Genomic DNA, 11,348 nt, shown 5'->3' on the forward strand with positions numbered 1-11,348 from the left:
GTGAATTATTTTTTTATATTTGATAGTATAATAAAAAATAAATTAAAAAAAAATTTTCAGTGTTTGGTTATGTTATAGAAAATAAGCTGAAAAATAACTTATTAATGTTTTATTTTTCTCAAGTTTATTAAAATAATGAAAAATAAATCTTACAAATTAAAAAGTTGAATTAGAATGAAATTGAAAAAAAATATAATTTCATAAATTATCCCAAATAAAATAAATAATAATCAAAATAATAAAGATCAAATCTAAAAAAAAAATATGAAGAAATTAAAATAATAATAATTAACATTTCATAAATTATTTCAAATAAAATAAGTAACAATTAAAAGAATGAGGACCAAATTTGATAGATAAAAAATTTCAATAAAAAAATGATAAGAAAAAAGCAAATAACAATTATAAAAAAGAGAACCAAAGTTAATATAAAAATTAAATTTTAAGAGATGAAATTGAAAAATAAATATTCAAAACAAAATATATAGCAATCAAAAGTTTGAGGACCAAATTTGATATAATCTGCAAATAATATGACATTTCTAAATTTTTCACAACTTTCAAAAAGTATTTTCCGTCCAAATTTTTCAGGAAAACACTTTCCTGAAAACCAAGCTAAATTTTTCTTTGACTGGAAAATATTTTCCGTTGATCAACTTTTTTAATGGCAAACAAACACAGAAAAGTTTGAAAAATAGTTTTCTAAAAATCACTTTTTGAAAAACAAACATAGTCTTAATCGAATTATATGTGAAAACTGACTTCAAATTAATTGAACTGAATAGTTTTTTCATTTATTTTTTCATAATCTTAGTTAATAAAAAATAAGAAGAATTATTTTATTCGGATTTAATTTCAAAATCTGAAAACCAAAAATACATAATAAAAAAATCACTTAAATTAAAGACTCATTAAATCAAAATTAAAGTATATGTAATGGTTTTTAAAAAATATAAAAATTAAACCAAATCAATTGACTTGGTTGGCTTTTTTTGAAAAAACTCATTTCCACCATATTTTAAACTTAAACAAATCGACTTGATATTCATATACAAAATTAGAACCTATTAAATTTTGGTTCCAGGTTGATCTTAAAAATACAAAAAAAAAAAATATATATATATATATATATAGCTATGGGATATAGCCTACCTTCCTTTCTTGAACTTTTTTTTGTAGCTAACTATATACATAAAAGATAATCCAAGATGCTAAAATGGAACTTTCTGGATTGTATTTCTAATTTCCGAAAAGTGAAGAAAGTTTTAAAAAATTTAGACACTCGATTTAAAATACAAATTCATTCTAAAGAAAATCGAAATTAAAAAAAAAAAAAAAAGTTAATTCTTGAAAGATCAACATGTAATATGTTTGAGGCTTTGGGCCCAAAACCAAAAACGGAAGCAGCAAGGTAAAAAAAGAAGAGCGAGTCTACATTTATATTATTAAATTAATAAATAGTTGAACATGTGCCAGCAATGTCGTTGTAGTATAGTGGTGAGTATTCCCGCCTGTCACGCGGGTGACCCGGGTTCGATCCCCGGCAACGGCGACTTCTTTTTGTTTTTGGTTGAGATTTCAGGTCTCTGTTTAGAGTTTTTACCACAAGTAATGGGAAGCAGGAGCAAAGGCACATGCCATCATAGCATAGTATTATTGGAGGACAGACTCAATGGACTTTATATTACAGCTCACATGACACTATTTTTTCAAGAAAAAATATAATTTAATGTTGAAGAAAAATTACAAACAAAAAAACCTCTTGTGATTTAGTTAAAAAATTAACCTGTTATAATCTGATAAAACCCCAGCCATAAAATCAATAATAATTTTTTTAAAAAATAAAATGATCATTTTAATGCAGGAGCCGAACCTTATCGGGGTGGAGTTTAAGAGTACGGTATTATTAGCTAACACTCTACTCTACGTGTACCGATTCTGTCCCTGTCCATACCATACAGGCATGCACACCTTCTTCAGTCACTGCCTGCCAATACAAATTGATATCTTTGGTAAAGTTTATCCACTCCCAACACTCTCTCCGGCATTGCCACCGCGTGTACAAGCACCTACAATTACGTGTCTGGAAACGGAGCTTATTATACACGTGTCAATCGCCCTTCAAGGCCACCTCCATGCAAATGTGGCAACGTTACTGTCTTGTCCCTCTATAAAATTATTCAAATTCTTCCACTACTGCATGGTTATCCTTTTCTTTCAGTAAGTAACTGTCTAATCTTTAGCAATTTACTGTTTTCATCATGGAATCACAAATGGCTCGCCCGCATGGTGTTCATGACTATGAGCATGACCCCAACAATGTTGGACGACTGCATCCTGGTAAGAACCTTCTTTAACTTGCAATGTTCTTGTAAAGATCATGCAGGCTGAATATATATATATGTGTGTGTGTGTGTGGTTAATTACTTGTAGGCTAATTTTGTTCTTGTAAATGTGGCTCATGTTTTTGTGTTAATTTTTAGTGGTAGAGGGTGAAGATGGATATCATCATGAGAAGAAGTCGGTGTTGAAGAAGGTGATGGATAAAGCCAAGAAATTGAAGGACAAAGTCAAATTACATGGTCATGTGCCTGATGATCATGACTTGTATGAGGAAGATGATGATGAGGATGAAGAAATGGTTGAGGACACAGAAGTTCATGGCGCATCAGGTTTGTTGCTACTTGCTTCAATGTCGATCAACAGTTGGTAATGGCCTTGCTTGAGAAAGACAGGCTTAGATTCGTGTGTCAATAAATTTTTGGAATCATTTTATGGTTTTAATTGAAAATCAAATCTGCAGCCTACTATTCTGCTGCTATTAGGAACTCTGTGCAAGGACAAGGTCTGGGGCTAGGTAACCCTAGGACATCTTATGGAGATCCAACAACAATGCAAAAGGAACATACAGGCACTGATCCAATGAAAAGCTCTCTTCCTGGGCAAGAGGTTCTTGTTGGAAGGACAACTGCCTTAAAAGAAGTAACCCATGCCCCCGTTAATTCACCTGCATCTTTTTCTCCAGCAACTGTTGAACAAAGAAGAGATGCTTATCCTGTTAAGGGTTTTGTTCATGAACAAGAAAGGATTCGAGGGCAACCTGAAGTTAACTTGAAAATACCAGTAGGATTGGAGGAGGATCCTCATGCTCCAAAGGGTAGACTCGGTGATCATGCTCCTTCGAATTATCAGACTAAAGTCACTGATCCAACTGGTTCTGGTAAGTTCTGTTCAATATAGGCATGCAAGCAATGCTTTTTGGTATTGATGATTGAGCTAATTTTTGTCTTCCAAAGGGTCTAAATATTCTTGCACTTTTCAGGTGGGAAAGAAGCAGGAATAACGCCAATTCTTCACTCTTTCAACAAAATGAATATCGATGATGAATCCAGAGGAGAAAAACAGAACTTATCAACTGGATCGCGTGATGGTCAGCTCTCCTTGCTTCCCACCGGAAGCCATGACCAATTTTCTGCGGAACCAACTCCCCCAATATCCATTAGTTCCCAAGAGAACCCTGTATCAGGTTCAAAGTCTTTTGTCACCTTGAAAGCCAAGGAGCACACACTTGGTGGTATTGGTGATAAACCATCAAATCAGAGTAGCTACACTGAAAAAATCTCCTCTGCCACTTCTGCAATTTCTGATAAAGCAAAAGCTGCCACAAATGTCATCGCCTCCAATCTTGGATATGGAGAGAGAGACAATAATACTAAAGAACATACAATGACACATGAAGGACAAGGGCAAAATGCTGCGAAGCCAGCATCGACAGTTGAATATGGAAAGAAAATTGCAACAACTGTGACAGAGAAACTCACTCCAGTGTATGAAAAAGTTGCTGGTGTAGGCAGTACTGTAATGTCAAAACTCCATGGCAATACAAATGCCAGCACTAATACCAGCAATGAAGCAGAAAGCAGGATTGAAGGGAAAGATAAAGGGGTGTCAGTGAAGGACTATTTCGCGGAGAAGCTGAGGCCAGGAGAAGAAGATAGGGCGCTTTCTGAAGTTATTTCGGAGACTTTGAACAAGGGAAAGACTGAGACAGGGATGTGGAAGAACGGTAGCCCAATGGGAAAAGTGACAGACTCAGAGGAGGTGGAGAAAAGGTTAGGTAGTGGAGAAGAAGAGAATTCTGACGAAATAACGGATTCAGTTTCTGTGGTTGATAAGCTCAAAGGTGCTGTTGGTTCTTTGTTTGTCAAAAGTGAAGAATCTAGGGCATCTCAGCAGCATCCACTTAGTTCCTCCATTGCTGGTAAGAATTAAATACTATCGAATTGGATTTCGAAATTCAGCTTTCGGGATAAAATCTGAAAATTAAGACTTAACTGGTTGTTTGTGATGCTTTTTGGTGTTTTGGGGTTTGCAGGTGCTGAAGGGTTTTCTTCTACTTATGCTAGTGGTGAAGAAATAGGAGAGAGGAGACTTCAAGAGACAGGGAACTGAGGAACATGCAATGTGTAGTCCTCTTAGAGAGACTCTGTGCGCTTTACATGGTTTCTACTAGTTGCGAAAATGTTGTTTTTCTTTGGTGTTGTGTTGATAGAACTGTAATGAAACGGTAATGGCAGGCACTGCATGGATGTATAAATTGTTGTGGTCTGTGAAAAATATGGAATTTGATGTTTATTAATAAAATGGGGATATTATGAGATTTTTATTATTTATTTATATAATAAAATGACTAACTTACCATTTAAAGCCAAAAAAATATAAAACTAGGCATGAAGGTATTTCAACTTTTCTTTTTTAGTGAAATGATTAAATTGCACTTAAATTTAAATGAATTTAAATTTTCTTCAAATGACGTGTATAGACTTTTTTATCTTTTCATTATATTTCTTTTTTCTTCTTCTTCTTCTTCTTTTGCGGTTAAAATCAAGTTAGATTAGGAGCATTTTAGCATTTTTACAAATATAAAATGTTATTTAAAATAAAAAGGTGGTTTGTGCATGCTTTATTACATTAAAGTGTGTTACTTCACCTGAGCTCTTCGAGCGGTGCGTCCAACATCTCTCGATGATCAAATGTCAACTTTCATATAATTGTTTGAATCTTCACATAGGCCCCTCCATCCCCGGGTATATGGTCAATAGTCCTCCAATTTAGTGTCAACAACCTTTTCTTCCCTCTTCTTTTCTTTTCCTTCCTTGATTTATGTATTTGACCTTGTAAAGTTTAAAAGCAACCCTTCACTTTTTTTTTTCCCTTTAGATTTAATCCATGTTCTTTCTATTATTATTTTTATTTTAAACAATTCTTAAAATTAAAATTTCTTTTTAATTTCATCCTCCTTTGATTTTATTATATGTTGGATTTGGTCATATTCTTTTGATTCCTATTTATTTTATTTTTAATTGTTTAATTGAAAACATTAAAAATTAATTTTAAACAAAAAAAATTAAAATTTGAGGAAATGCGGTTTGCATCACGTTTCCAAACATACTTTATTTCTAGAAGCAACTCTAAATAATTTTTTTCGCAGAAACCTGACTTGGTGTTGATCCAATACAAATTATGTGTTATGAATTGGATGAGTTTTGAGTTTTGGATCAAAATGTATAATAGCTAAATTAGAATAATTTTAATTTGAAATTAATTAAATATTTAATATAAATAATAAAATCATATCTTGATTATTGAGAAAGATGGATTCCGTTATAATTAATAATTAATGTGTATTTGATAATATGGTATAAAACGCTTTTATAAAAATGTTTTTTAATTAAAAATATATTAAAATAATTATTTTTTATTTTTAACATTAATATTAAAAATTATTGAAAACTCAAGACATTTTTTAGATGAAAAATAGTTTTAAAAACATAAAAATAGGTTAAACCACTTTCCATAGGAGAACATGTGATAGTCTTATTGAATATATATAGTATATAAAATATTATTATTTTTGAAATTATCAATACAATAAAAAATATAAAAATTCCATAAATGGGAGACAAATAAATTTAAATGCAACAAATAAAAAAAATAAAAATATATTAATAACCAAAAAATTATTATTAAACATATAAAAAGATCATAAAGTAAGAAAAAAAAAATCCAAAGAAAGGGAAAGAAATATGTCAATTCTCCAAAAAATATATATGAAGTAGTCGGATCAAACTCCTGGTCTGCTTTCGTGGCTTGCCATGATCAATCTCTTGAAGTGACTTGTTTTTCTGCGAAAAAGCTTCCCTCAGTTCACCGCAGTCCTCAATCTTGCAATAACACAAACAACTTGCTAAAGGACTCAAAAGACTTGATCTTTTCAACAAATAAGTTAGACCCAGGTGAGTCCTCAGGTTTTGCTCATTCTTCTAAGTCCTCTTGGGGTTATTTTGATTGAACTTGCCTTGGCTCCCTCTGTTTCATGAGCATTGGCTATAAAGATAAGACCCTTTTATTATTCAATTGAGTTGTTTCAGTTTGACGGGTTTTTCTCAATTTGATTATAGAAGGAGATTCGAGCTCTATCAGTTAGAAAGTTCCAGTCTTTTGGTTGGTTTCTTTGATTTGTTGAGTGTTGCGAGGTTGGTGAAATAATGGGTCTAATAAGGTCAAACAATGAACTCTGTAGCTTTATTTGGTACGAGGGTAGTTCATAAATCATCATGCTTTCTTTTCATTTCGAGAAAGTTATGTGATTGTAGTTTTGATGGTGGTGATAAGAATGGTAATGGGTTTCAATACGTTGAGGAACCCTTAAAGAGAATGTATTAAAGTTCAGATTTTGATTCTTTTGAGAGTGGAAGTTGTGTTGAGGAGTATTTCTTGGTTAGACGTAGTTATTTTGAGAGCACAAGAATTGATGCTTATAAAGTTCTTGATATTCTAAGACGAGATGGCCCTGGATTTGATGCAAAAAGGGCTTTAAGTGAGTTAAAGATAAGGGTTTCGTGGCTTCTTGTAAGGGAAGTTCTTACAGGATTTTTGAGGAACATAAATGAGGAGAATAAAACCAGGTGTGCTAAATTGGGTTTTTCATGTGGTCTGATCAGCAGGGAAATTACAAGCGCACTGGGAATACGTATCATTTGTTAATGAAGATATTTGCACAGTGTGAGGAGTTTAGGGCAATGTGGAGACTAGCAGATGAGATGATTGAGGAGGGGTTTCACACTACAGCACATACATTTAATATATTAATTTGTTCTTGCGGTGAGGCTGGTTTGGCTATGAATGTTTTGGAAAGGTTCATTAAGTCAAAAACATTCAATTTTAGGCTGTACAAGAGTTCTTATAATTCAATTCTGCATTCTTGCTTGTTCTGCGTCTGTAGAAGTTGATCGAGGGGGTATATCAGTATATGTTGGATGAGCATCATTCCCCAGATGTTCTTACTTCTAATGTTATTTTTTATGGAAAATGCAGGCTGCGGAAGGCACCTGAGTTTCATAGATTGCTTGATGAAATGCTTGGTCATGGAATTTTTCCAGATTTTCATACCTTTAACATCCTTCTACATGTTAATGGAAAGACAGACAATCCACTTGGTGCACTTGAATGCTATGAAGGAGGCAGGTATTGACCCTACCGTTCTTCATTACACTTTTTTTGATGAAATGATTAAAACTGGATGCATGCCAGATGTTGTTTGTTACACTGTAATGATCACAGGATATATAATGGCAGGTGAGCTTGAAAAGGCTCAGGAAATGTTTGAAGACATGATAGTCAATGGCTAATCACCAATGTATTTACATAAGTTTGAGTAGGCATGTTCCATGCTCAACTAAATGGAATCTAGAGGATGCAATCCTGATTTTCATGTTTACAGAACCCTATTAAGAAATTTGTGGAATGCTGGAAAGCTTTCTGAAGCTCATGAAGTGATAAAGCAGATGATAGAGAAAGGGAAATACAGCCATCTAGTCGCCAAGATCAAAGGATACAAGGGATGCTGAAGTGGTACATTCTGTACCATAGATGATTTTCAATCATAACTTTCTGGGAAGATTCTCAACGATTTAGCTCAATTGATGCCCTTTACCTGCTTGCAGTATTAGATTTCATGGAAATTAGTAGGGTAAAGTATGCTTATCTTTTCTCCCTTGTCATACTTACTCCCGCAGCATAATTGAGATATAATGGAAAGCCTAGTTTTGAAAAACTTCTGAGAATCATCAGCTTCTTGTGATGCTTTTCCTTATCATAAATTTGATGTGTTCTAGTTGTATTCATATAATAATTTTTAAGTTATCATTTCATTTATGTGCATCTTATCATTATGATGATGCAGTATGATATATTATATATATTTTTTGTTATCATATCTATCAGGAGCTGGTGATAAAAAGCTCTTTTGTCACTCAATCCATGTTTTGAAATCTGATCTCTTTACTGTTAACCATTCATCATTTTGTGGCTGGAAGATGACCATGCCCTTTTTTGATAAGGGAACAGCATAAAAATATAGACCTTGGACGTTTTAAAGAATAGGAATGGATGCCAAGCTCCTGCGAAGTTTGTCTAATCAATGCAAAATTCTTCTGGTTTTCTTTGCGTTAAAACAATGACGACGACGACGAAACAAATAAATTTGGGTAATGCAGTTGCGTAAGAGTTGGGGTAATGCAGGTACATGAGAAACCTTTCTGACTTTGTTGGTGTTGCCATTTCTTCTTAAAGTTTTCTAGTGGATCTGCTCTTGAAGGCTGCGTACCCGCTTTTGTACTAGTTTAAGAGTGGATTTTGAAGATTTCTATCAAATATCAGTTATTGTTTCCTTTTCCTTTCTTTTTTTGGGTTTCTTATTAGGTAGTTTTTTTCTAATAGCAACCTGAAGTTAGGTGCCTGCAGGGTTTTCACTCACTGGCTTTGTGTCCGACTCTCTATGAAAGATCATATTCTGATAATTTGAGAGTTCTTGATTTTCATCGACTTCTCTTGTCTGGCTAACATTTCACATATCACCTTCAGATTGGATAAGTGCAAGGGAAGAGTTAAGAATTGAAATATTTAAGAATGTAGGGTCATATTAGCATGCAATCATATCTCTGCTATAACAGCACAGCAGAAAATTGGCTCTCCAACCTTCTAGAGCTTGAGTCTCGTCTTTTTCGCCGCCTATAACAGCACAGCAGAAAACTTTCTCCGTGCACTCCTATTGCTATTGTCATCATGCTTGCCATGTTACAAGATGGGACTGGGAATCCAGAAATAGCACATATAATCTTGCTGGACTAGTATATGAAACAGTGGGGTGGGGGGCAACACACCTGTTCTTGCCTCTATCTATTGCCATTTTAATAATTCTGAAGGCCAAAGCTTTGTTTCTAGTCAACGAGCATGCTCAGTGACGTTACCACCCCATTAATTATATCGTTTGGAGCCTGACAAGACAAATACAGATTCAATTCTCCTTTATTTACAACGAAAATACTCCCACTTGGTGCCTCAGGTATCTCTTTTTCGTCTGGTATTTTCTGATTCATGGATCCAGCAAATGCTTCCCGCGTCTTATTAAATATTGCACAGAAATCCGAGAGCACATAGCATAATATAACCTAGTCTTCTCACGACACCAATAACATTGATAATCCATAACCTTTCTCCCACCTTGATTTATAGGCATGGCTAATCAAATGTCTCCTGATGCTTTCTGATTTTCATGTCCACGTATATATAACTACAAAACACACACACACACACACACACACACACACAACCATAAACTAATTATAAATGGTGAGGTGACCTCATTTATGTCATTCTCAAGCACGATGCGTCTCCCTCGTAAGCTTTTAAAGAAGAACGATGAATTCTCCACCTCTTTTATGACCTTTAAAAAAGTTGTGCTTTTTGCCTGTCCTTTTGTTACTTTTTTTCTCCTGGTGAAGGTATCGTATGGCGCATGCATTGCAGAAGATGAAGGTAAGCTTTCATTTTTGATGGACAATGACCCTTTAACTAACAGGAAGAGGAAATTCGATCATGAGACCAGACTCTGTCATCAACTGGACACTTACATCCATAACCCATTTGCATAAGTTACATCTCGAAGATGCCCAAATTACACTCAACATTGCTAATTAATATCGAAGAAAAGCCAAAGATTGATTCGGGCTAGCATAAAACAAAATGCTAAAACAATAGGGACATACAAAGAGAGAAAAAAAAAAAAAAAACCCTTTCTGCTTGGCTTCTACCATGTTTTTCTTGAATATTTTTTTGACTGTTTTGGAACAAAACAGAAAAGATAGAGAAAATAGGGTTTTTTCATGGGCAAAACCTCTCTTAAGAACTTATTACAGTATGATTTAGCTTGTAATAATTAAGCTTATAAATTAAGGAAAAAAAGAAAAAGAAGAAAACAAGAAGAAGAAGAAAGGGAATGGAATGTTCCTGGTTTAACTAATTACTTCTTCTCCTCTTTCTTTTCTCCCTTCTTTTCCTCTTTCTTCTCCTCCTTCTTCACTTCTTTCTTTTCTTCTTTCTTCTCTACTTTTGCAGGTCCAACTGAGATTATGTCGACTTTCGCTACTTTCTTCAGCCTTTTCACCACTGCCACTGTATCCATCTGACCTATCACTGTTAGCTTCTGATCTTTTAGATCTGCTGCTATGGAATCAACTCCTGACGTTTATGTTCAAAAAAACTTGTTAAGCTCTGCTTTAACCTGTCTCGCCAACTCCAAAAAATAAATACAGACAGGAAAAAAAAAAAAGAGAGAAAGGGAAATACCATAAATATCAGCAGCAGCTTCTATAGCTTTCTGCTTTGTCTTAACATCAGTCATGGTCAATACCTTCAACACCACCTTCTGCTACAAATTAGGAAATTAAAGAGAGCTTTTTAAAAAATAAGGACAATATCAACATGTATTGGACATGAAAATAAAGAAGAACTACAAGGTACCTGAGCCATTAGAAGAGAGGATTGAAGAAGAGAAGTATGAATACTTCAATAATTTGCGGTGAGCTTTGTATATAAAGGGTTTGAAGATGTGAACAGTAGTGCTCCTATTTGTTTGTACTCTACAGGTGAAGGTGGTGGGTGACTACATGCAGATATATTTGTGTAGATCCCTGACACTTTTTGACAAAATTGAAAAAGTTAGCGTGATGGAAAAGTTTGAGCCACTTGATTGTTTGAATTTGTCATTGTATGTTATTTTCCTTCTTTTTAAAAAAATATTCTCCCGTTTATTTTTTAATCTATAGAGTAGGCACATGACCGATCATGTTATGTTTAGGCCTTCTTAAGAAAATTTATCTTATTTTTCAATTTGATAAAATATTTTTATATTTATTTTAGAGCAACCTCGTGTCAATCCCCGTTCTACCCATTAATTAATTTACAATTGGATCTCCAAACTAAAACATTTTTCAACCCGGCCTCTA

At 33.8% G+C, this 11,348-nt stretch overlaps 2 protein-coding genes, 1 long non-coding RNA gene and 1 other non-coding gene across 5 annotated transcripts; 3 read left to right on the plus strand and 1 right to left on the minus strand.

The window, feature by feature from the left end:
• Nucleotides 1-1,480: 1,480 nt before the first annotated feature.
• TRNAD-GUC (transfer RNA aspartic acid (anticodon GUC)) lies at nt 1,481-1,552 on the plus strand. The gene has a single exon. It is a non-coding gene; the product is annotated as a tRNA-Asp (tRNA).
• A 639-nt stretch (nt 1,553-2,191) lies between these two features.
• LOC118060505 (low-temperature-induced 65 kDa protein) lies at nt 2,192-4,660 on the plus strand. Its single transcript, XM_035073732.2, has 5 exons — nt 2,192-2,340; nt 2,484-2,672; nt 2,804-3,220; nt 3,323-4,261; nt 4,376-4,660. The coding sequence occupies exons 1-5, from the start codon at nt 2,262-2,264 to the stop codon at nt 4,450-4,452; spliced, it is 1,701 nt and encodes a 566-aa protein (XP_034929623.1). The 5' UTR covers nt 2,192-2,261; the 3' UTR covers nt 4,453-4,660.
• A 1,438-nt stretch (nt 4,661-6,098) lies between these two features.
• Nucleotides 6,099-8,226, plus strand: LOC118060569 (uncharacterized). The gene is made up of 3 exons (XR_012171359.1): nt 6,099-6,296; nt 7,378-7,527; nt 7,639-8,226. It is a non-coding gene; the product is annotated as an uncharacterized lncRNA (long non-coding RNA).
• A 1,811-nt stretch (nt 8,227-10,037) lies between these two features.
• On the minus strand, nt 10,038-11,007 carry LOC118060504 (heavy metal-associated isoprenylated plant protein 39). 2 transcript variants are annotated; one of them, XM_035073731.2, is made up of 3 exons: nt 10,864-11,007; nt 10,690-10,768; nt 10,038-10,581 (listed from the first exon to the last, which is right to left on the minus strand). In XM_035073731.2, the coding sequence occupies exons 1-3, from the start codon at nt 10,870-10,872 to the stop codon at nt 10,364-10,366; spliced, it is 306 nt and encodes a 101-aa protein (XP_034929622.1). In that variant the 5' UTR covers nt 10,873-11,007; the 3' UTR covers nt 10,038-10,363. The 2 variants fall into 2 exon arrangements, with proteins under 2 accessions (XP_034929622.1, XP_034929621.1); XM_035073730.2 differs by having other exon boundaries at nt 10,690-10,771; nt 10,864-10,995.
• Nucleotides 11,008-11,348: the final 341 nt, after the last annotated feature.

The sequence above is a fragment of the Populus alba genome, chromosome 12 (assembly GCF_005239225.2).
Source record: "Populus alba chromosome 12, ASM523922v2, whole genome shotgun sequence".
NCBI classification, from domain to species: domain Eukaryota; kingdom Viridiplantae; phylum Streptophyta; class Magnoliopsida; order Malpighiales; family Salicaceae; genus Populus; species Populus alba.